The sequence below is a fragment of the Callospermophilus lateralis genome, chromosome 11, assembly GCF_048772815.1.
Source record: "Callospermophilus lateralis isolate mCalLat2 chromosome 11, mCalLat2.hap1, whole genome shotgun sequence".
Taxonomy (NCBI): Eukaryota; Metazoa; Chordata; class Mammalia; order Rodentia; family Sciuridae; genus Callospermophilus; species Callospermophilus lateralis.
The window spans coordinates 37,106,753-37,132,744 of NC_135315.1; the positions used below are offsets into that span (position 1 = coordinate 37,106,753).

The 25,992-nt window shown below is 38.7% G+C and overlaps 2 protein-coding genes and 1 long non-coding RNA gene across 3 annotated transcripts in view; 2 read left to right on the forward strand and 1 right to left on the reverse strand.

The window, feature by feature from the left end:
* Positions 1-7,741, forward strand: Slfn14 (schlafen family member 14). The gene is given in 6 exon segments (XM_076869116.1): positions 1-775; positions 778-1,050; positions 2,363-2,491; positions 3,451-4,168; positions 6,917-7,356; positions 7,359-7,741. Coding segments are annotated over 6 exon segments (2,718 nt in total).
* On the reverse strand, positions 7,075-18,920 carry LOC143409187 (uncharacterized). The gene is made up of 5 exons (XR_013092623.1): positions 18,746-18,920; positions 14,771-14,852; positions 13,804-14,045; positions 13,129-13,245; positions 7,075-7,217 (listed from the first exon to the last, which is right to left on the reverse strand). It is a non-coding gene; the product is annotated as an uncharacterized LOC143409187 (long non-coding RNA).
* Slfn13 (schlafen family member 13) overlaps positions 17,809-25,992 on the forward strand; it is a 19,217-nt gene continuing 11,033 nt past the window's right edge. The window contains exon 1 of the mRNA XM_076869115.1: positions 17,809-17,971. Within this exon, the coding sequence (XP_076725230.1) occupies positions 17,910-17,971 (62 nt within the window). The 5' untranslated portion in view covers positions 17,809-17,909. The remainder of the gene's footprint in view (positions 17,972-25,992) is intronic.

A 25,992-nucleotide genomic window follows, 5' to 3' on the forward strand; every position in this document is an offset into this window, starting at 1 on the left:
ATGGAAAGTCTCAAAACTGATGTAGAACTGCACTATGCTGAGCTCATCATAAAAGTGGGCAAAGTGACTTTTGGAGAAGAGAACAGGAAAAGGATGACCAATAACAGTTTGAAAAGAATTGAGAATTCAAATATCATCCAGGCTATTTGTGCACTGTTAAATTCTGGAGGGGGTGTGATCAAAGCAGAGATTGATGATGAAACCTACAGTTACCAATGTCATGGACTGGGACTGGATTTGGAAACTTCATTCCAAAAGCTCCTTCCTTCAGGTTCACAGAAATACCTTGACTACATGCAGTATGGGCACAATCTCCTGATTTTTGTGAAATCATGGAGCCCAAATGTTTGCAGCCTACCACTGAGGATTTGCAGCTTGCGCTCCAATTTATATCAGAGAGATGTGACTTCTGCCATTAACTTGAGTGCCAGCAATGCCCTGGAGCTTCTCAGAGAGAAATCATCTAGAGCTCTAAGAGCTAGACCAAAGCTGCATCCTCAGAAAGCTCTCAACAGATACATTCAGGAAGAGGAAGACATGAAGATGTCTGCCTTGGAATTTTTTGAAAGGGATAAACTCACATATAAGGAGAAACTCAACTTTACAGAGTCAACACATGTCGAGTTTAAAAGGTTCACCACCAAAAAGGTTGTACCTCGGGTTAAAGAGATGCTGCCTCATTACATCTCTGCATTTGCCAACACTCAAGGGGGATACCTAATTTTCGGGGTCGATGATAAGAGCAAAGAAGTGTTTGGATGTAGGAAAGAAAAAGTGAACCTGAGTTACTAAAAAAAGAAATAGAAAACTGCATAGAAAAATTGCCTACCTTCCACTTCTGTTGTGAGAAGCCCAAGGTGAAGTTTACTACCAAAATCTTGAATGTATACCACAAAGATGTCCTGTTTGGTTATGTCTGTGTGGTTCAAGTAGAGCCTTTCTGTTGTATAGTATTTGCAGAGGCCCCAGATTCCTGGATCATGAGGGACAATTCTGTCACAAGGCTGACGGCTGAGCAATGGGTGGTCATGATGCTGGATATTCAGTCAGGTAAAGAGGGAAGTGAGTCACTGTCTAGGGAGGGAGGGAGGAGCTTCCTTCTCTGCCTTTTAAAATAGAAATGTGCTTTTTGCTTACAAAGGTTCTGTAATGATGGTGTCCTTTTTCTAACATATTTAGTTCCAAAGACTCAGAATCTGAACTCTTTGAGGTTAAGAAATACTTGGATTTCACTCCGTTTGGAGAAAGTTTTAGTATGCCATCAATCATGAATTAGAGAAAGTTTCCTTTTATGCACTATAAAGGCTTCCTTAAAAAGTTTTGTAGGCTGATTTTCCTACTCTTAGTGGAAAGTCTCAGCCTACAGATGATTTTTGGAGAAACACTCTTTAAGAATGATTTTGAAGGGCTGGGCTGTAGCTCAGTGGCAGAGTGCTTGCCTAGCATATGTGAGGGACTGGGTTCGATGCTTAGCACATAAAAATGAAACAAATAAAATAAAGGCATGCTATCCATCTACAACCACAAAAAATATAGGTTAGTCCCATTAATCCTTTAAAAAAGAATTACTTTGCACTAAGACTTTCAAGGGAAACATATTTTGACAAATATGAACTGTTTCAGTACCCCTGGGAGCTAATACTTTAAACCACTGGGTTTGTGGCACTACCAAATAGGGGGAAATGATAAGAAGTTCCTAGGACAGGGGGTGGCAGTGGGGGAGGAGAACCCCTAGTGTTATTACTTCCCTTAGAGTTTTGTTCCCTTACAGCCTTGGTGATTCCTAATCAATCCACAAAGGACTTACAGAATGAACTGAGCTTATTACCTGGGCTTCATTGTTAGCACGTTCCAAATTTGATAAAAGAAGCTTAGATCATCAGATCAAGACTCCAGTGATTAGAGAATTTTATTTGATCATTCTTTTTCTGGTTCAGAATTTAAATTTGTTTGATTCACCTTCCTCCCCACCCACACAGGCACCAAAAAAGAGACTTAAACAACAACTGTAAGAATAAAATCAACCTGTACTTAACCTTCACTGACCCCCTAATAGATACCCTTTCTTCTTAGAGATGACCTGGAATCAGATCATTAGAGTTGGAAGGACACTTAGGGATCATCACCTCCCTCTGGCATATGACTTGTCTAAGATGAGCACACAGTGAGTTAGATTGTGCATGACCCCTGCAGCTGTCCCCAGACTTCATTCTTGACATGCAGGCTGGTTGAGACATAGTTAGAGTGACAGCAGCTTAGGCACCATACATATCACATGTGTCCAATAGGAAGAGCAGTAAAAAAGTTCTTTTACTTCTGATCTTTATTTTTGTCTAAAACAACTTTCCATGTGATTGTTTAGCTCCTCCCAGTTTGGCTACTGACTACAGTGCTCACCTGATTTCATCAACTTCATCTGCCCTAAGAAGCCCAACCTATCCCATGAAAGTCATGGAATTTAAGGGAGTTCTGCAACAACGTTTGTTTCCAGGTATTCCCTCTTGATTTCAGCTGAGTAAACTATTTGTTTTGTAAAATTAAGATGGGCACTAAGGGTGAGCTCAGTGGTAGTGTGCTTGCCTAGCATGTGCAATACCCTGGGTTCAATCTTCAACACTGGGGGAAAAAACAGCTGGGAGAAATCAGTAGCAATTGGTCCAAGTCTTTCTTCTTAGAGAAAGCCATGTGTAAGATTAAACAGACATAATGGTCCTGAAATAAATAAATAAATAAATAAATAGATAGATAGATAGATAGATAGATATAGATACACACACACACACACATACACACACATGCTTATATGTATATATGGGATCACCTGAACTCCTTCTCAACCTCAGCACTATTGACATTTGGATTACATAATACTTTTTTGTGGGGGAAAGAGGATGCCTTGTGCATTATCAGATGTTTAACAGCATTCCTGGCCTCTACCCACTAGATGCCAGTAGCATCCTTTTAGTTGTAACAATCAAACATTCTCTAGACATTGTCAAATGTCTCCTAGGCAGGGGCAGAGTTGCCTCTGGTTAAGAATCACTGTTCTGAAAGAAAGCTCTTAGTTTTCCAAAAGCATCAGGTTCATTAAAAGTCCTTAACAGGGGGACTGGGGATATAGCTCAGTTGGCAGAGTGCTTGCCTCGCATGTACAAGGTCCTGGGCAGGAAGGAGCTCCTTCCCAGCAGTTGTAGACCAGGGTTGAAGGAAAGAGCTAGGAGGCTGTTCTGAAAAGATCCCTCCCTAAGAGCTTTCTTCCCTTGTGCTAGAGCTGCCTTAGACTGTGAAGAGTCCTTGGACTGACTTCAGCCTTGGACTGTGAAAAGGGGATGTTCTCTTTGCAACTAGGAAACCGATAGCGAAAGTCATCCCTTTCCTACTATGTTGTGGGAATACTTAGTTATGCTTTTGTAAATGTTGGTAACTCACTCCTGTTCCTCAAATTTTCAGTGACACAAGAAGAAATGATACAATTTAAACCAGAATCCCTCTGTAAGAAGCTGTTCTCAGATCATAAAGAACTGGAGGAATTAATGAAGACACAGATGTGCCCTTGTTCTCAGGGAATTGTGATATTTTCTAGAAGCTGGGCTGATGATGTTGGCTTAAGCAAAGAGCAGAACGTCCTGTGCGATGCTCTCCTGATAGCAATTAACAGCCCCCTGGTACTCTACACAGTGTTAATAGAGCCAAATTGGATTGAAGGGTTTGAATATGCTCGAAACACTGCTCATCAGTTAAAGCAGAAACTGCAAAGTGTTAGTGGCTACACAGGGAAAATGTGCATCATTCCAAGGCTGATCCACCTGGCCAGCGGACAGTGTAGACCTGGTGAAGTCCTTGTACACTACCCACAATCCTACAGGCTCTCCAATGTGGATGAAATGGAGAACTTGCTGCAGGCCCTTGTGGTCATCTCACTGTGCTCCAGGTCTCTTCTGAGTGACCAGCTGGGCTGTGAGTTTTTTAGCCTGCTTGTAGAGGAGCAGAGCAAGTTGCTTTCCAAGAGCCTTCAGGAAACTCGGGAATTGTTCATCCACTGCCTTCCAGGAACCAGGAAGACAGCCCTAGCCATGAAGATCATGGAGGAAGTGAAGAACTTGTTCCACTGCAAACCTAAAGAGATCCTCTATGTTTGTGAGAGTGTCACCCTAAGGGATTTTGTGATGTAAGAATTTTACCAACTAAACTTAAAAAATGTGTTTTCAGTTGAAGATTTTGTGATGCCTCTTTCCAGCAGAAGTTTGAGCCCAAACCAGTTACCTATATCCAAATGATCAGGTAGTTGAGTTGTAAATGGGTAATTTGTAATGTTCAAGTTTAAAATATTATAAATAAGCCAAATATGTATAACTTAAATTTATAAAGCCATAGATCGTGGATTAAAGCCACACTTGTGGCTTTAAATCTATGACAAGTAGAAATTAATATATCTGGGGTTTTTTTGATACTGGGGATTGAACCCAGGGGATTGAACTGGGGATTAACCACTGAGCCACATCCCCAGGCCATATATATATATATATGTATAGTCTCACTGAGTTGCTTAATGCCTGGATAGGTTGCTGAGACTGGCTTTGAACTCTTGATCCTCCTGCCTCAGCCTCCTGAACCCTGGGATTACAGGTGTACGCCACCACACCTGGCTATTTTTAAAAAAATATACCTTTTGCTTGATAATATTTTAAAGTCATAAGATTACTCACTGTGCTTAGTAGGGACTCAAAATTTAAATATAATTTGACTTTTTAAATAACATCTTGCTCTACATCAATAATTTTAGAACACATGAAAAATTAATTCTAATTTAAATCTCTAGTTTTCAATTCAATAATATATATTGGTTATTATACAATTCAGTCAATGAGGGCAAATTCATTTTGATTTTTGATTTGGTTTACTATATTCAAGAAATGCTTTTGAAAAAAAAGAAATCTTTTGAAATACCATTTATATATTAAATGTATGAGTTTTTCAGCCTGCTTGTAAGGAGCAGTGTTAGAGGGGAAAGTATATCAAAGACTTTATTGTTAAAAAGAAACAACATAATGTTGTGTAATTAGTATAAGAAAGATATGCTTATTTTAACAAGTGGTAGGAATATCAGCAAATACTCTGGTGAAAGAGACTCTTGGGCACACTTTTTTCTTTTTTTTGGAGGGGGCACACTCTTAATAAATCAGTAGGAGAAATAAAACTGGAGTGTTTTCCAAACAAAGAGCACAGCAAGTTCAAAGGCATGGAGACACAGAGATCCAGAGTGATAAGTCTGATAGGAACAGTGTGGGACAGGGGGTATGTGGTAGGTGTTGGTATGGGAAGGGAGGCAGATATAAGATTATGAAGGATCCTGTGAACTCTGCTAAGGACTGTATTCATTATTATTTTTTAGTTGTCAATGGATCTTTTTATCTTATTTATTTATTTATATACAGCGCTGAAGATCAAACCCAGGGCCTTACACATGTCAGGCAAGCACTCTACCACTAAGCCACAACTCCAGGACTATATTCATTATTAAGCTTTATGGCTTAGTTTTAAAAAGATCCCTGTCAAGGGCTGGGGCTGTAGCTCAGTGGTAAAATGCTTGCCTTGAATGTGTGAGGAACTGAGTTTGGTCCTCAAAACCACATAAAAATAAATAAAGATACTGTGTGTTCGTGTACAACTCAATATATAAATATAAATAAAAATAAATAAATAAATAAATATATATATATATATAAAGATCCCTGTCAAAAGGTTAATTCAGGGCTAGGGTTGTGGCCCAGTGGTAGAGTGCTCACCTGACATGTGTGAGACACTGGGTTCAACCCTCAGCATCACATAAGAACAAATACAATAAAGGTTATGTGTCAATCTACAACAACAAAAAATTTTAAATGGCTAATTCAACAAATTAGGGGGATGGGGGTGATGGGATACAGAGATAGCTAAGAATCACTTCTTCAAGCGCTCACAACAGTCCAAACTGAAAGAGAAGAATAGTTACGGATCAAGGCATAGAGAAAAAAGGCTCAGGGACTGCATTAAACAAAATTAGGGAATCTGTAGGAGTGTGTACTGTTACTTACATTAAAATTAGAGAAGGTAAGAAATAACCAAATTTGTTAAGGGGGAAGTTATATGTATATATGATTATATATATATATATACACACACACACACACAAACATATTTATAATTATATAAGTATGCACATACATACATATGCTACAACATAAAGAGACATTGAGCTGAGAGAAAAAGCCTCCCAAACCTAAAGAAGTTTCCAGTTTTGTTCTATGAGTAATGAAGAAATAGAATTTGCTTTAGAGGAATTTGATTAGTGTGTAACTTTTCTGTTTATAAAGATTATGATATGCCTCTAGAAGACTATGCTCCAGCCCTAAAAAAGACAGAAAGCAAAGAAATGGTAGTAACAGGTACAAATTACTGTGGAGATTTCCTTTAGCTGAATGGATCTCATCTTCAAAAGATGGTCAAGTGGAGCTGGGGTTGTGGTTCAAGTGTTAGAGTGCTTAGCACCTCTGAGGGACTGGGTTCGAACCTCAGTACCACATAAAAATAAAATAAAGATATTGTATCCACCTAAAACTAAAAAATAAATATTAAAAAAAGATGGTCAAGCAGTAGAAATGGACCGCTAATAGAAACAATAAAATCTACCTATTTTATAATAATGAAAATTTGATGTGCATATTTAACTAGATGACCCCAAAGAAGAGTGTGTAAAATTCTGCATTCTATCTATCAAGTAGCTTGTAAGTTAAGCAGTTTTGCATTACTCACAACACTACTGAATTGATGAATCTGTCTGCCGAGAATTAGCCTGATTCCAATCCAGAGAGTAATGAATGCTAGTGTTTCCTTGGTTTATATATCTGAAACCCTCTTCTCTTTTTCATCCTTACAGTCAAAAAACCACCTTCCATGCTGTGACCCAGAAAACCTTCATGCAAGGGGAGTTCCCAAAGATTAAACACATAGTGATGGATGAGACTGAGAATTTCTGCAGTAAATATGGTGATTGGTACTCGAAGGCTAGAAGTATCACCCACCTTAAGGTGAAGGGGGTTGGAAGTGAACACCTTCACCAAGGGATCCTCTGGATTTTTCTGGACCCTTTCCAAGTCCATCATGCAGATGACAACGGCCTTCCCCCTCCTTCTGCTCAGTTTCCTCGAAAAACAATCACCGACGGGATCCACTGTGCTCTGGAAATAGCAAATGTCATGAAAGAAGAAATGAAGATGATCAAAGCAAACCCTCCCTCCAGCATGTCTCTGGACACATTGGCATTATTCCAAGAAGCATCCTATGAGGAAGCAATGTTTGCCCAGGCTCTACCTGGGTGTTTGAAACCAAGACTAACCTAACCATAGAACAAATAGCAAACTATGTGGTAGAAAGATGTCACAGCCTCTTCCAATGTGGCTATAGGCCCAAAGATGTAGCAATTCTGTGCAAGAGAGTAGAGGACACAGAACGCTATAAGCCTGCACTGCTTACAGCAATTAAGGACTATGGAGCAACAGAAGTTCTGTTTAGCCATGTCATTGGTGTTGGGGGCAATCATATTATTTTAGACAGTATTCAGCGGTTTTCAGGACTGGAGAGAAATATTGTGTTCGGGATTAGTTCAGAATGTTCCCAGTCCGAGAAATTTCATAAGCTCTGCTTTGCCTCAAGAGCCATTAAACACCTCTACCTCCTTTATGAAAAGAGGGCAGCCTTCTGAAAATTATTATAAATAACATAGGGAGCCAGAAAAAGCAGAGCTTTCCTTCTTGACAGATGGCAGCTGTTCCTTTATAATATTATATGTAAGAAAACCAAGGCACATCAGTATGGCCTGGAGCCACAGAAATGTCTCTTGGGGCTGAGCCTGGCTTGCAGTGGCACTGCTTTTATCTGGGTCCACCTCTCCTCCTTGTACAATTACAGCAGACTTAGGATTGATCCCCTGTCTCCAGTCTTCCTAACTCAATCCAGCTTTGGTTCTGTCATGCAAGCAGTTTATCCTCAGAGAACTGCTTTTATGACATCCTCTGCTAGCACACCTCCTGTAAGTCCCCACAGCCTTCAAACCAAGCCAGTTCTCCAGGCTTCCCATGATTCTCCTTGAGTGACTCTCCTAACCACACCCTTAACTACACCTCCAGTGTCCTAATGTACCCCAACACCTAATGCACCTCACTGGCCTATTTTGTCGGGGTGGTAGGGAGTCTTCTAGACCAATTACTTTGACTGGGTCTCAAGGGTGGCACCTGGGCTAGCATCTCATATGGTTATAGGTCTCAAGCTTTACAGGTTCAGAACTTGATTTCCTCTTTGCACCAAGTCTAGATCAGTCTCTAGGGGATGGCTTTATGCTAACCAAGACCAATGCATGAATCAAAATGCCACTTTGTTAATTCACGTTGAGGATTGCTGTAATAAGTTGGGTCAAAGGCTTTTGCTAATCTGTGCATTCAACAATAGCATAGGAAGCCAAATTATAAGAGCAGAACTTTACAATAAGGGGAGCTGGTAATCTGACTCAAATGTAAGGAGTACTCAGGCTATATCAGACTATTGAAATATCTTATATTGCAATTATTTCTAAAATAAAGATATTTTCAGCACAAGGACTATGCAGGTCAGGTTTATAAGCTAACTCAAATTTAGAATGCCAAGGACCATTAGTTCAATACTGTCTGCCTAGGTGAAATTTTTCCCCTTAATTTCTAAAGTTTCTGGGTTGACCTCCAGTCTTTCCTCATTTACCGCAACACATACACACTTTGCTTACATTCATTTCTACACGTGTCAATACACTCATGTATGCTACACAGCCTCACACTGCTGCTGGTCTGAAACTTGTCTATGAGAGGCCTTTGCACCTCTCTGATCCTTTTCATGATGATTTGGTGTTGATTTTATAGTCCAACCCTCAGAGCTCTTTTATAGGGAGCCTGGGTGGCAACTCTTATCACCTATACCACTCACACACATTCCTGGCTCTTGGTCTGTCCCTGACATTTTTTTTTTTTTCAGTCTTTAACCTTCCACTTTTGAAATCCTTACTCTTCAGTCAAGTGCTTCAAATGCCCATCTCCTCCATGAAATTTTTACCATCCCCCTGATGGTGAAGTGGCCTTTGTGGCCATTCTATTGCTTTAAAAAGAATATATTGAAGATAGCATCCAATTCATTCCATTCCAGACTGTTCACAGAAGTTGTTGTATCCTATCAGAATCTATGTAAATCTTCCTGGCATATCCTTTTTCCAATGTTTGGGAAATATATTAGAAATAAAATCAGTTCTCTTTCTTTAGTCAGCTCCCCAAATGGATAAGCCATTCTCATGCCCTTCAATAAAATCTTGCCTTTGTAAGGGTTTTTTTTTTGGGGGGGGTATTGGGTTTTGAACCAGGAGTGTTATGCCACTAAGTTACATCCCTATTCCTTTTTGAGACAAAGTCTTGCTAAGTTGCTGAAGTTGACCTCGAATTTGAAATCCTCTTGCCTCATCCTCCTGAGTCTTGGGATAACAGGCATGCACAGCAGCACCCTGCTTTGGTTTTGTTTTTTTAATATTTACTTTTTAGTTGTAGGTGGACACACAATATCTTTATTTCATCTTTATATAGTGCCGAGGATCAAACCCAGTGCCTCACGTGTGTGTGTGCTAGGCCAGCGCTCTATCACTGAGCCCCAGCCCTAGCCCTGTTTTTTTTTTTTTTTTTTTTAAAGACAAAGCCTTGAACTTTCAGGGTTCAAATGATCCCCTTATCTCAGCCTCCTAAATAGCTGGGACTACAGGCAAGAGCCACTGTACTCATTGTGTAATTTTATAATATGGGTTTTTAAATTGCTTTGGAAATATTCCTATTTTCAGACTGTTTTTAACTTTTATAAAAGTTTGGGAAACTTGATAGATACTGAGGAGGCTTCAATCCAGGAAAAAAAATGTGGAAATACTCTTGGATATAATTTCAGATACAGGTCCTCAGCCTTCCAGAGGTGGGAAGAGCAGACTGGGTTTGGAGAAACTCTCTTAGCTGACATTTTGAACTGTTCTGGCTCACCAAGGGACCAGTTGTAACCTAATGGCCGGCTGTCCTGAACAAGGATTGAATGGAAAAACTTCTCCCCTGCCCCCTATTGTTTCAAGTATGGGATGTTTCTTGTTTTTTTCCTATTATACTGCCTTAATATGATGGATAAAACAACAAAATTATTCAGATGACAGAGTTTCCAGCTGTGAGAAGCTTCAAAAACTTCCTTTAAAAAAGGAGGGTAGGGGCTGGGACTGTAGCTCAGTGGTAGAGCACTTGCCTAGCATGTGTGAGGCACTGAGTTCAATCCTCAGCACCATATAAAAATAAAAGTAAATAAAATAAAGGTATAAAAAAGGAGGGTAATATAATATTGTCATGTAAGTTTGAGAAATGGAGAAAAAAAATAAAAGGTACTTATATCGTATCAATTTCCAGGCATGATTTTTTTCAGTTTGCTTATTTATTTCCATTCTTTATTGATATAAAAACACTTTTACATAGTTATGATCAAATTTTGTAATCATCTTTATATCATTTCCATGTGCTTTTTTGTATTTAACATTTTTGTGAAGCACTGCTACAGACTGTATTATTGTTCCAAATAATTCACCCCCTCCTATGTCTTGACCCTTTGCAGTTTCTAACATTAGAGCTGGGGATATTTTCTTATGTGGACTTGGCCATGTTACTTGATGTGGCCAATGAAATATTAGTATCTGTGATGTGGACACATGTCATATGTTTTTAGCATTGAATTTGTTCTCTTGGGTTTCTGTCATATGAAACACATGCCCTGAATGGCCCATTGGTCACCAAGGAATGAGAGACATATGAAGCCAACTTCAACTCAACTCACGGCCTGAGCCAAGTTCAAACAATCCTAACTAAATCAGACAAATCCTAACTGACCTGAAAATGCATGAATGAGAAATAAACATTTGTTATGGTTTGGTGTGGGATGTCCCCCAAAAGCTCACATGTGAGACAATTTAAGAAAGTTCAGAGAAGAAATGATCAGGTTGTGACAGCCTTAATCCAATCAGTGAATTAAACTTTTTTTTTGGGATTAGCTGAGTGACATATAGAGGAAGTGGGGCATTGTGGGTGTGACTATGAGGTATATATTTGTATCTAACAAGTGAAGATCTCTCTCTCTCTCTGCTTTCTGATCACCCTGTGAGCTGCTTCCCTCTGCCACACTCTTCCTCCATGATGTTCAGCCTCATCTTAAGCCCTGAGGAATGGAGCCAGCCTTCTGTGGACTAAGATCTCTGAAACTGTGAGCTCTCAAATAAACTTTTCCTCCTCTATATTTGTTCTGGTTAGGTCTTTTAGTCCCAGCAGCAAAAAGGCTGACTAAAACAATCTTTATTATTTTATGACTGGCTGTTTGTTTAGTAACAGTGGCTAACTAATGTAGGCATTTCTCCATGTTCTAGAATGGTCTTCAAAATTATAATTTTTAGTAGTTGTACAACATCCTAGCCAAATAATGAAATTTCAATAGACACTTCCTTTTTATTTGTGTCAAGCAATTTTATGCCACTAAAATTAAGCCAGGCGTGTAGGCATACAATGTTTTCCTTTTCTAGTATATTTATAAATTCCCCAAAATGGAATTTCTCGAGCAAAAGGGTGGTCTGAATAAATCACATTATTTATGTCGATACTGATGGGAAGAGCATAGAAAAACCCAATTGCTGTACAGTTTTATTTATTTATTTATTTGCCTGAAACAATAGAACAAAATGCTGACATCAGTTTCTGATCACAAAAGATGGATATTCATATCTCAGAAAAAGGTGACTCCAAGGGACCATGGAGAGTAAAACCAAGGTTCATCACCTTGCACCAAGACCTTGGAGGAAAAGCATAATGTGGAGAATTATGGATGGGATTATAGCCTTGTACCATGGCACCTGGCTATATTTTCCCTTATTATTGTTTACTATTTCAGAATTATCTTGGCCTTTTGCATCTAAAGTTCCTGTTTTAATTCAGGGAAGGCTGTCCACTTTGCCCAGTTGTACATCTTGGAAGAGGCATGTGATGGGAGAAGGAGGACTGAGGACAGTGAAGAAAGCGCCGGCCCCCTTCCTAGCCAGGCAGATATGACAAACCCCACAAGTCACTGTTAATACCTAAGAATGTCTTTACACCTACATTCCTGTCTTCTCTGACATATATGACTATGGCTCACATGTTTTAAATGTTTACTGTGTGGCAAACACTGTGAAAATTGTTTTAAATAAATCATTTAACCTCTGGGCCACCTTTTGAATTATGTATAGCAGGACTTAATTATGTAAGGCAAGATAAGGTACTGTTTTTTTCCTACATTTTTTTTTAGTTGGTACATTATAGTTGTACATATTGATGGGATTGGTTGTTACATATTTGTATGTGCACACAATATAACAACATAATTTGGCCAACATAACTCCCCAGCACTTCCCCCCTCACTCCCCATCGCCCATCTCTTCCTCTACTGATCTCCCTTTGATTTTTAGGAGATCCATCCCCACCTTTGTTTTCCTTTTTCCTCTCAAGCATCTGCATATGAGAGAAAATATATGACTCTTAACTTTCATTTTTGGGGGGAGAGGGGTACTGAGGATTGAACTCAGAGGCACTCAACCACTGAGCCACATTTCCAGCCCTATTTTATCTTAGAGACAGGGTCTGACTGAGTTGCTCAGCGCCTCACTCTTGCTGAGGCTGGCTTTGAACTTGTGATCCTTCTGCCTTAGCCTCCCAAGCTGCTGGGATTACAGGCTTGGGTCATGGCACCTGGCCAACCCTTAACTTTCTGAGTTTGATTTACCATGATGGTCTCAAGTTCCATCCATTTTCCTTTAAATGCCATAATTTCATTTTTTTTCTTTATGGCTGAATAAAACTCCATTGTACATGTAGACCACATTTTCTAGGATTAAGTATTGTTAAAACCTTGAGTCCTAGGGTCAGATTGACCCTGGCTTTGAATTTTAACTCTATTTTTTTTAATACTTTTTTAGTTGTAGATGGAAATTTATTTTTATTTTACTTTTATGTGGTACTGAGGATGGAACCCAGTATTCACCTGGTGCTAGGCAAATGCTCTATCACTGAGCGATAATCCCAGCCCTCCAACTCTTTTCTTACTTGGCTGTATGACCTTCGCAAATTGCTTTACTTCTGTAAGATTCCATTTTCTCATCTGTAAAAGAAAGGGAAAAGTTCATACTTATGCCTGAAGAGAAAGATGAAGATTGAAATAAATACTACATTTAAATAAAGCCTGTTTTGTGGGAAATTCAAGACAATTTGGCCCTTATAAGCTCTGATTTGTAGGTGAGAAATATGGACTTAAAAGGTGAATACCTTACTCAAGATCACAGAACTAGTAAGTTCTGAATGAGGATTCAAATCCTTTTGTTTGCCTCCATAGTTCATATATACAACTGGCTTTTCTACCTCTCTACATAAAAATGAAAGGCATAAGTGTCCATATTGATAGTATTTCATGTTGATACTAGAATTAAATATACTTATATATTTTTGGTATTCACCAACTTGGTTGTATTTAGCTTCTAAAATTTTTGTCCCAAATCAATATAATTGTGCAAATGAATGACATAACAGGAAATATTTAAAGAAAAGCATTGTCTACACTAAGAAATTTAAAAATATATAACTTTCATTACAAAATCTATAGTGACAGGAAGATTTAAAAAAAGAGAGAGAACCACAAAAGAAAACTCATCCCAATTCTTACCAGACATGCAGTTATACTTTCATTTTTGCTTGTTTATATCCAATATTAGTCCATTGGCAGATATATTTTTGCAGAGTTGTAATCATAGTGTACATTCCATTTTGTATCCTGATTGGGTTAGTCTCTTCCCACTCCACAGCCTCCCATGTTGTAGGTGAGGCGTTTTCCACATAGTAGCCCAGGGCAAGTTGATACTTGGTGCAGTAGGGCCTCTTAGGTTCCAGCTCATTCCCTGATGCAGCCTAAACTCATACCAACAGAAAGGAAGAGGGTGGTGGGTGGGCAAATGGTGAAAAGTTCTTCACAAACTCCATAAAACATAGGTCAACATAGAGTACAAACATTTCAGGGGATTCAGCAACAGAATGACATAATTAGGGCAAAAATATTCTTTTCCCCTCATTTCCCCACTGTCAGATGCTGGCATGGGTAGTTGTGCCCTCCTTGAGGAGTGGTGGTTGCCATGCCAGGGACAGAACTCAAGAAGTCTATAAAACACATCTCCACTTGCCCAAAGGTATAAACAGTAGCAGATTTTTTTTTTTTTTTTTTTTTTTTTGTGGTGCTGGGGATTGAACCCAGGGCCTTGTGCGTGCAAGGCAAGCACTCTACCAAGTGAACTATATCCCCAGCCCAACAGTGGCAGATTTTCAGCCATCCCAAATGTATTTTGAAGTAGGTATGGTGGCACATGCATGTATGTAATCCCAGCCACTCAGGAAACTGAGGCAGGAGGATGGTAAGTTTGCGGCCAGCCTGCGCAACTTAGTGTGACCCTGTCTCAAGTAAAAAATAAAAATAAAAAGGGGTGAGAGTGTAACTCAGGGATAGAGCGCATATGTGAAGCTTTGGGTTTGATTCTCAGCATCGCAAAAAGAAAAAAAAAATCTGTATGACTTTTCTCTTGTTAATTTGTCACATGTCAATTATCAGGCCCAGCTAAAAATCCTAAGAAAGTAGAACTTGCCTTCTCTACAGTTTCTGCCAATGACAATGAGATCCTAAAATGTTGGGCTGCTCCATTTGCTCTGGAACCTGTGGAAGGGATCCTGAAAGAGCCAACAAGAAACAGCAGAAGGTAAGAATTCTTTCCAAAGTCAGTTCTCACAGATCCCTCTCCGTAATGCTCAGTAAAGAGAGGAAGGTAGAAAATTTCCCCCTTGTCCTCTCCTTTCCAAATGCAGATTGACATGAAAAAAAAACATTTGTAAAATTTTGTTCTCTGAATTGTAACTCTTGTGAATTAGTTTCTGGGTGTGATCAATAGCCTATCAGGAATAGTTCTCTTTTTATCCTCGTCTCTGTCTTTTGTATTATGTCATAAAGAAGAAAATTCTGAGAGTATTCTTTTGTCTTGTTTTATGTTCCAAGAGTTTGACCTTGTGACAAATGAAAACATTTTCTCTGGTCTCTCCCAGCGAGAAGGTGGAAATGCTGGCTTTTATCAGGTGACTCTCCAAACAGGCTGTGAACAAAACATGTGACAAGCAGCACTCTCTTTATCTGACTGTGCCAGTCCTCAGGGGAGTTTGTCTCAATAGGAAGCACAAGCTCAGAAGAGGCCTTTGTTGTTTCAGATGCCATTATCTTGATAGTGCTGGGAAACCCTTATCCTAGCCTCGCCCACCTGGTGCCACAGGTTATTGGGTCTGTGACCAGAGGCCTCTCACATTCCCATGGCCCACTGAAGAATCTGTTTTCGCAAACACTGTTCTTGCTTTCTGTGACAACAGTCTTTGCTTTCTTTGGCTTATTCTGGGAATGAACTTTCTGGATTTTGGGAAGGTTACATTTTTTGCACCCTCTTTAGCAACAACTTTGGCATCCATGAATAAGCCATCAAAGGTTTACTTCTTTTAAGCCATAAAAAGGCATGAGTCACAATTAAGATTGGTATACCCCAATAGTGCATGCCTGCAATCTCAGTGACTCTAAGACTGAGGCAGGAGGATCCCAAGTTCCAGGTCAGCCTCAGCCAATTAGTGAGGCCCTAAGCAACTTAGTGAGACCCTGTCTCAAAATGAAAAATAAAAAGGGCTGTGGATGTAGCTTAGTAATAGAGCACTCCTGGATTCAATGCACCCCCCACTCCCCGCAAAAGATTGGCATGACTTTGAAGATTTGGACTTGGAAGCATATTTTAGAGAGCTGTCATCCTACATTGATGTCTTAATATCACTAATGGGAAGATTATATTGAAAGGAAATATTAAGGCAAAGATGAGAATCAATTCCTAAATTATAAGTTTTTCAATAATAACTAACATGGTTAAGATTTCAAATGAAAACTCTTAAGATGCCTGTTTGCTTCTGTTTGTATATTTATCCCTATGTCACATCCCCAGCAACCCCACCCCCACCTTTTTAAATATTTTATGACTGTTGATGGACATTTATTTATTTATTTATTTAATGTGGTGCTGAGGATTGAACCCAGTGCCTCACACCCTATGTAAGTGTGTTATGTAGCTGTAATATTATTCTGCCTCTGAATAATATTGCACCATTATATAATAGTCAGTGTGCCTGGGGAGAAACCCCACTTAGAATCGGCATTTTTGAAAATTCTGTCAAAAGGATCTGACAAGCAGCCAAGACTGGGAATAAATGATCTGGTTTGTGGCATCTTTAATTCAATTCCCTCTATTGCACAACACCTTTTCTCCTCGCTAAAAATGATTGTTAAATCCATGCTGTGACAATTCTTGCAGTCTCTAAGGGCACCCAAAGGAAACTGAACAAAAGCTCAAGGGAACAGTGACTTGTGTGAGCTATGGAGTGGGAGCAGCCAATCAGAATGACACCTACACTATCAGCTGCGAGGTCAATAACAGGGGATCCAGCAGGAACTTCTTTTCCTTCTTTTTTTCCCTTCAGTACTGGGGGTCCAAACCAGGGCTTTGATCATGCTAGACTTTACCACTGAGCTACACTACCAGTCCAACCAACAGGAATTTCTTTTCTTTTCTGGTATAGGAGATTGAACCCAGGGGCACTCTACCAGGGTCACATCCCCAGCAATCCCACCTTTTTAAATATCTTATTAGTTGTTGATGGACCTTTATTTATTTATTTATTTTTTAATGTGGTGCTGAGGATCAAACCCAGTGCCTCACACATGCTAGACAAGTGCTCTGCCACAGAGCCACAACCCCAGCCCCCCAACCCCTTTTAATTTTTCATTTTGAGATATGGCACTCTAACTTGTTGACACTGGCCTCAAACTTGTGAGCCTCCCAGGCTGGGGATATAGCTCAGCTGATGGAGTGTTTGCCTTGCATGCACAATTGTGGCCCTGGGTTCAATCCCCAACATCACACACACACACACACACACACACAAAAAAAAAAAAAAAAACCCACCACACACACATACTCACAAAAACTTGTGATCCTCAGCCTCCTGAGTGCCTGACATTACAGGCAAACCTCACTGTGTCCCACCCATCAGGAGGAATTTCAACTGGCTGCCAACGAGAACTCCCAGGATTATAGAAGCTACTAGAAAAATTAAGTGAGGAAGTCAATAAAATGCACTGCTTAATTCTGTGACTCGAGTATTTCTTATTTTCTTGCTTAATTTTTTCTTTCTTTTCCTTACTGACAAAAGCGTACTGTACAAAGTAAAATCCCCCTTCCTTTCCATAATCTTTCTCCACTCTTCCCCTCCCTGGAGGATAACAGTGGAGTGTGTACTCCAAAAAAAATTTTTTCCAGACGTTGTTCTCCCAGGGTTTAATGTGTTTCTTCTGCTAGACAGTTCCTCTAGTCTCAAGCCAAATAACTGGAGTTCACTCGGGTAAAGAGCATTCCCTCCCTCCTCCCAAAGGTGAGCACCAAGAGGGCGGGATCACGTTTACAGTTTTCGGAGAAATCGAAACTTTAAAAACGCGGGGAAATTCTAGTTTCGTGGTCCAGGAGGCTGAAACTTGGCATTCTTCCCGGGCTTGCTTTCTTTTCTTCCCGGAGCTTGAAAACTATTTCTTCTCCCTGAAGGTTACCACCGCCCTCAGTCCAGCCGCACTCTCAGTTCCAGCCGCACCCTCAGTCCAGCGGTGCCCTCAGTCCAGCTGCGCCCTCTGTCCAGCTGCGCCCTCGTGAATACGTCATGGAGCCTGAAGCTTGCTTCTCCTTTCGGCGTTCCAACGCTGGGGAGTCTTCATTCCCAAGGTAAGTACAGACTGTCTGGAAAGAACCACGCCACGCTTATTCAACCGAAGGAACCGTCTTAGAGATCCCAGGGGCTGGGCTTGCGGCTCAGCGGTAGAGCACTCGCCCGCCATATGCCAGGCGCTGGGGTTCGATCCTCAGCACCACGTTTAAAAATGAATAAATAAAGTAGTGGTGTTGTGTACAACTAAAAAGAAATATTTTTTTTAAAAAAAGAGTTCACAGAACTCTCAAATGAAAATCCACTATGTGCCGGGCACGGTGATGCACGCTGCTGTAATCCTAGCGATTCAAGAGGCTGCGATTCGAGACTCAGGAGGTTGAGGGAAGAGGATGGCAAGTTTGAGGCCGGTCTCGGCAATGAGCCATACCCTGTATCAAAATTAAAAAATTAGATCCCGACTGGAGGTGGAGCTCAGTGGTAAAGCGCCCCTGGATTCCATTCCCAGTCCTGGAGGGGGAAAAAAAAATCACACTGTGACCAGAGAAGCTTGCAAGAGAGGAGGAAGGGAGTACAGGGGGTCCATGCTTAAAAAAAAAAAAAAAAAAAATATATATATATATATATATATATATATATATATATATATAAAATTTAGTTGCAGTTGGACAAAATACCTTTATTTTGTTTATTTTTATGTGGTGCTCAGGATCGAACCCAGGGCCTCGCATGTGCTTGGCCAGCGATCTATCACTGAGCCACAATCTCAGACCCAGGCTTTTCTTAATTGCACCGAATACACAGTGAGAAATGGTCGTTAGAATAGGACTTACTTTTTAGCTGAGGCCAGGGATACAGGAGGCAGGCTTCCAGTCCCAAGCAAGCTGGCTGAGGTCTGAGACCCCGGAAGATATAAAGGTGCTTTTGGCGGGAAGGGAAGCCGGTGAGGAAGTTACCTACGTGAGGGAGGTTCAAGTTGGCAGATTAGAGCACGTCTGCATTCCTAGTTTTCTCTTGAGCTTCAGGGGGGTGGGGTGGGGGCGGGATCATGCTAATTTCACTTTCTGAGAAATCGAAACTTTAAAAAAAACCGCGCCAGAAAATTCTAGTTTTCATGATCTAGGAAGCTGAAACTTGGCATTCAGGCAGCTGGAGTACTGCTGCTTTGTGAGATCTGGCTTGATGGATGTAGGATCTCTGCACTTTCACAGAGAGAGCCACTTGGTTTAATGCTCCACTATCATTGTCCTAAAATGACAGCATTGGGACTGGGGATGTGGCTCAAGCAGTAGCACACTCGCCTGGCATGTGTGCGGCCCCGGTTCAATCCTCAGCACCACATACAAAGATGCTGTGTCTGCCAAAAACTAAAAAATAAATAAATAATTAAAAAAATAAAATGACATCATAATTTTTGAATTTTCATTTTTTTATTGAACTTCAAAATTATGTGCCAAACCCTGCTCCTTAATAATATTTAGGTGTGACATATAATGCTTCTTTCCGTGAACATTACTAGTGTTAAAACATTGTTTTGGTATGTTATTTATTTTTAACAACTTCTAGACATATGTAAAGGAATACAGATGCAGCCATGTCCTCAAAAAGAAAAAAGAAAAGAAAAGAGAGAGAGGGAGAGAGAGAGAGAGAAGGCACACTTACCCAGTTGGTTGATCTCTATGAAAAGCTGAGCCACAACCCCAGCTCATATGTTACCCCTTTTTAAATAAACTCTGCTGTATATGCTTGCCTCAGCAAGCTTCCCTAATCTTATACTTCAACATGTGAGGGGGCAGGACTCCTCATCAGTAACCAGCAGTAACACACACTGCAAGGAGGAGACCCACATCCTCAGACCTGGCCCCCAAGTCCAATGCCATCCTAAATCTCACATGTGAAGAAGCAAGCCTGGTTGCTCAGGCCTGGAATCAGGAGGGGACTGCCTCCTCTACTCATTTCTTTCCCCCACATTTTAACACTTTGTTTATAGTCTTCTATATTTTCTTGTGCACACAGACTGAAGTACTTCTAAAAAAAAAATCGAATATTAATATATTTATGTTGTTAAAATAAATATGCCAATTAATGTTTAGAGAATATCCAAAATTTATGTGTCTGTTTAGGAAAATAAATATGTTATAGGTAATTGTTTTCCTATGGCAGAGCAGCAAACAGCTCTCAATTATCCATCTGATTATTATTCATAATTACATATTCATTTGTGTCCCATTTCCATAAAGATTTCTGGATATAACTCATTAAAATTGAGCAAATTCACTAATTGATGCTTTCACAAGTATGTGCTTTAATTAGTGTTGGTAAAATAACCAAATGTCTTTTCACTTGCAAAAAATAACTTCAAAAATCCAAATGGATCACAGCTTCCCAGTCAATATAGCTCGAGTTTCTCCTGAAAAACAAAAAACGAATAAACAAACAAACAAACAAACAAAAAAACCCAAACATATATTCTGAAAATCTGGAGAACTTTTTCATAGAGATCAACCAGTTTCTCTCCATGATGTTGCACAACTTTATACAGCTACAAATGATGAAGATTCCCAGTTTTTCTACATCTTGGTAAATGCTTAGTTTTGCTAGGCTTATAGATACTTGCTAGTCCAAGGAAACAAAATGGTATCTTTGTCTTTCTATACATTTCTTTGACTACTCTGAGGCCAAGCCATCTTCTCATATTCTTATAGGCCAGTTGCGGTTCCTGTTCTGTGAATACCTTTTCATTTCTTTCTTTTCTTTTTGTACCTGGGATTGAAGCCAGGAGCATTTTAGCCACTGAGCCATATCCCAGCTCTTTTTATTTTTTTATTTTGCAACAGAGTCCCACAGAGTTCCTTGGGCCTCACTAAATTGCTGAGGCTGTCCTTGAACTCAGGATTCTCCTGTCTCTGCCTCCAAGGTTGTTGAAATTACAGGCTCCCACGCCACCATGTCCAGCTCTTTTCTTTCTATCTTTCTTTTTAATTTATTTTTATTAATTTTTATTCTATAGGTTAGTAATTTCAAGAATGTTATATAAATAGAATAATACAGCATGTGACCTTTTGAGATTGACTCTTTTCACGCAGGGTGTCTTTAAAATCCATTCAGTTGTTTTGTGAATCAGGAGTCTGTTCCTTTTTATTTCTGAGTGATATTCTGTGATGTAGATAGACCACAGTTTATTTAACCATTCACCTGTTGTAAATATTTCATAATTTTACAATCCATTTTGAGTTAATTTTTGTTTAAGGCGTGAGGGTTAGTTTTAATCTTTGTTTGTTTTGTGGTACTGGGGATTGAATCCAGGGCCTCATGCATGGTAGTCAAGTCCTGAGCTATATCCCTACTACTTTTTATTTTATTTTGAGACAGTCTTGCTGATCTTGAACTTGTGATCCTCCTTTCTCAACCTCCAAGTATCTGGTATTAGTCTTGTGCTATTGCACCAGGTTTTGGTTTGATTTTTTTTCCTGTGTACATCTAAATTGCTCTAGCACCATTTTTGAAAAGACCATTCATGCTCTATTAAATTATTTTTATGCTTTTGTCAAAAATCAGTTAGCTATCTTGTGTTGGACTATTTCTGGGTTCTCTGTTCTGTCCCATTAATCTATGTGTACTGCTTGCCAGTATCACACTCTATATATACTGGAGCTATATAGTAAATCTTTTTTTTTTTTTTTTGATACTGGGTATTGAACCCAAGCTTGCTTAATCATTGAGCAACATTTTCAGCCCCTCCCCCCTTTTATTTTATTTAGAGACAGGGTCTCCCTGAGTTGTTTAGGGTGACTTTGAACTCTTGATCCTCCTGCCTCAGCCTTCTGAGCCACTGGGATTACAGGCTTGGGCCACTGGCTATGTAGTAAATCTTAATATGAGATAGAGTGATTCCTTATACTTTATTCTTTTTTTAAGGAAAAAGTTCTAGAATCATTCTTCTGTGTACTATTCCTTCAAAAAAAATTTTTTTTTAGTTGTAGATGGACACAATACCTTAACATCTATCTATCTATCTATCTATCTATCTATCTATCTATCTTTCTTTCTTTTTATGTGATTCTGAGGATCAAACCCAGTGCCTCACATAGTGCTCTACCACTGAGCTACAATATCAACACCACTCTATTCTCCTTTTTAGAAATATCATGTTAGCTGTTGTGTTAGTTTCCATGCTTTCCCATAAAAAAATTAGAATAATTTTGTCTATATTTAAAAAAAATCTTCCAGGGATTCTGATAAAAATTGTGTCAAGTCTACATGTCAATTTGAGGGACAATTGACAGCTTTACCATGTGGTTCCATTGAAGCAGGCCAGAGACCACTCCCCACCCAGAAGACCCTTACCATAATTAAGCAGAAACCCCCACTATATTTGTAACATGGAAGTTCCTCTTCTTCAAAAAGCTTTCTATCAGCAAAAACTTCTGCAGAAGGGCGTTGTAGTTGGTAGTTTCCTCTTTTTTTAAATTTTTTTGTGATGTTTTGTGATGTTTTACTGTTATTGATTGAACTCTGTTATTGAGTTCTCAATCTTTTATGAATGTCAGGTTTGCAGGGGAAAAAAAGAAAAACTTTTGAAACCTGTGTTTAGAGGATGGAATGAAACACGATTGTCATATGAACCTGCTAGTTGCCCTCCACCAAACTGGGTATAACGTTCAAAGAATTTCTATACTCATTCAGAGGAAGAATTCTTAGGCAAGAGCCACCCCTGAATCCTGTAGTCAATAATCCTGCTTCCTGCAAATTCCTCAGGGTGTACAGCCTCTTCTGTCCTACTTTAACATCTTAAGCTCCCTTGATGATCTAAACTATCGCACATAGTAGTTGCTTATTTACTTTCTACCTCCCCTAAACAGCAAGCTCTCAACAGCAAGAACCACATTTGCTTTGTTCACCACTGTTTTCTCTGGATTTAGCACAGTGCCAGGTAAATGATAGATGTCCGATTAATATTTGTTGAGTAAATGATTTATGATTATAATTTATGATTAATAATAATTTCACAGAGAAATGACCAATTGACAGGCTTATGCTTGGCAAAATGTAATGTGGCCTTTGAAATATATAATTATAAATGTAACAACATTTCTCCAAAATTTGGAGAAATGATAGTTAAAACAATGCAAAATTCTATTCATTTGATGACTATAATTCATAAAAATGTAATATTATTAAAGACCACAGAGGAAAGGGAAATACAAGTAAAAGGATTATTGTCATAATATTTGTGAAAATTTTAAAGCCCAGGATAAGACTGAATTTTGTAGTATGCCATATTTTTATGTGGCCAATGGTATATATTTAATAATGTAATTATTATAGGATTTTGAAAATAAAAAATAAAAAAAAATTTTTCTCCAGTAAACCCAATGGAATCAGGTACTTCATAAAATTTTGATAACTATTGTGATGTTTTACTGTTATTGATTGAACTCTGTTATTGAGTTCTCAATCTTTTATTACACTAGTTTTGTTTCTCTGCATATTTTTTAAAACCATATCTGGTTGGGCATAGTGGCAAACATCTGTAATCCCAATAACTCAGGAGGCTGAGGCTGGAGTGTCTCAAGTTCAAGGCCAGCCTCAGCAACTTGTGAGGCCCTAAGCAATTTAGTGAGACCCTGTCTCAAAATAAAAAATAAAAAGGGCTGGGGATGTAGCTCAGTAGTAAAACACCTTGGGTTCAATCCCTAGTACCAAAAACAACAAAAACTAAAAACAAAAACAAACAAAAAATACATACATTTGTGTGTGTGTATAGATATATATGTGTGTGTATACACAGATACATATATATCTATATATCCAAAAACATATTAAGAGAAAAATATTTTTCCAACTTCCTTAATATGTATTTGGATGGGACAAAGTCTCTCTTATTATTTTATTGAAGAACTCTACCAGAGTTTCCCATTAATTTATTTTCCTTTTTTGGGCATATTATTATTAATAATTTTTAAATTCTGATTTGTTATATGTGACAAGAGAATGTATTACAATCCATATTACATATATAGAGCTCAAGTTTTCATATCTCTGGTTGTATACAAAGTATATTCACACCATTCATGTCTTCATACATGTACTTTGGATAATGATGTCCATCACATTCCACCATCATTTCTAACCTCCTGCCCCCTCCCTTCCCCTCTAACCCCTTTGCCCTATCTAAAGCTGGTCTATTCCTCCCATGCTCCCCCTCCCTACTCCACTATGAAACAGCTTGATGCTGGTTGTTTTAATGAATCATGATAATAGCCATTATTTATTATCAGGTGGTTATATGTGCCCAATACTGTTAAAACACTTCATGAACTAGATTTCTTTTTAAAGTCATGTTTGTTGAGATATAATTTATATATGCTACAATTTGCCCTATTTAGTTTTATAGTTATATGAACTTTGATAATAAATATAAAAATTGACCACATATAAATATGGATAGATAGTACTACAGTGAAGATACAGAATATGTTACCTTGTTCTCCTTTACTTCTTTCTTTTTTTTAACAAATAGAGAAATTAATTTTAATATATTTTCATTTAACCCAATGGATTACCAACATAATTTGCAAAGAAAATAATTGTTAGATATTTCATGTTCGTTTTCTTTGTCCTAGTAATTCTTTGGAATCAAATGTCTATTTAATTCAGACTAGACACATTTCAAATACTCAGTGGCCTCCTGTAACCAATGGCTGCCATATTGGCTCCTTTCTCCATCTTTCACCTATTGGTGAGACATATGCTGTAGGCTGCATGATAAGTCCACTTGTTATGTGGTTTCTTGTTGAGTTCCATCAGAAAGGAACACTAAAGAGATGAGCTTAGAAGATACAAGAGTAGAATGAGGTGTTTTATTCCTCCCTATAAGACTCTATTAGACTGTGAATTGATTTCTACATGCTTTTGGTGGGAATAACTTCAGTTAGGTCACCTTCTCCTACAAATTTTTCATAATGACTCTCTTCTTTCACCTCCTACCTCTCCAAGTTTACGGAAGGAAAGGTGCTTCACAAAATTTGCTAGTTTCCCTCAACCTTGCCCTTACCTTTATAAATACCTTATTAAATAATTTTTACTCTGATTGATCTTTTTCATCCTTGAATCTTGAATAATATTTTATATATATAAAATATATAAATGTATAAAATTCTAACATTTTAAAAGAAAATATAATAATAAATATATATATAAATATAATAATAACTTACTTGCACCTTCAATGCCACCTCTGGTATCTGGGCCATCATCTCTCATGTCATTTATGGTCAAATCCTTATTACTGGTTTGCCCTCTTGAATTGGTTCTCTACTCTGAATTAATAAAGTGTCTGCCACTTTAAAAAAATTATGATACAGTAAAATTAACATTTCTAGATGTATAGTTCCATGTGCCATCCCTTTGTAATCACACCTTCCCCCTTCCCTTAGCCCATGGCAACCATGGATCTGTTCTTCATCTGTAACACGTCTTCGTAAATATATTTTAGTTGTTGATAGACCATTATTTTATTCACTTATTTATATGCACTGCTGAGAATCGAACCCAGTGCCTCACACATGCCAGGCAAGTGCACTACCACTGAACTATAACCCCAGCCCCTGTAATATGCCTTTTAATGGCTACCTTTTCATGTTACTCTCCCTTCTTTAAAAATCCTTCCTTAGCTTTTCACTGCTAAAAGGGTTATCCCTTTTCTTTTCAAAATATTTTCTTAATTGTCAGTGGATATTTATTCATTCATTTATTTATTTATTTATATGCAGTGCTAAGAATTGAGCCCAGAGCCTCATACATACTAGGCAAGTGCTCTACCACTGAGCCACAACTCCAGCCCACAGTGTCCCTTTTCTAACTTTGAACTTCCTCTTTCACTATTTCTTTTCTCACCTAACATCATTCATCACTCTAAAGTTCTGGTCAGACTGAACATCTCTTTGCTGTTTGTTTTTTTTAATTGAGCCTTTAATTTTTTTTTTTTAATTTTAATTTTTTGGTACTGGGGATTGACTCCAGGGGCTCTGTGTCACTGAGCAACATCCTCAGCTCTCTTTATTTTTTGAGGTAGGGT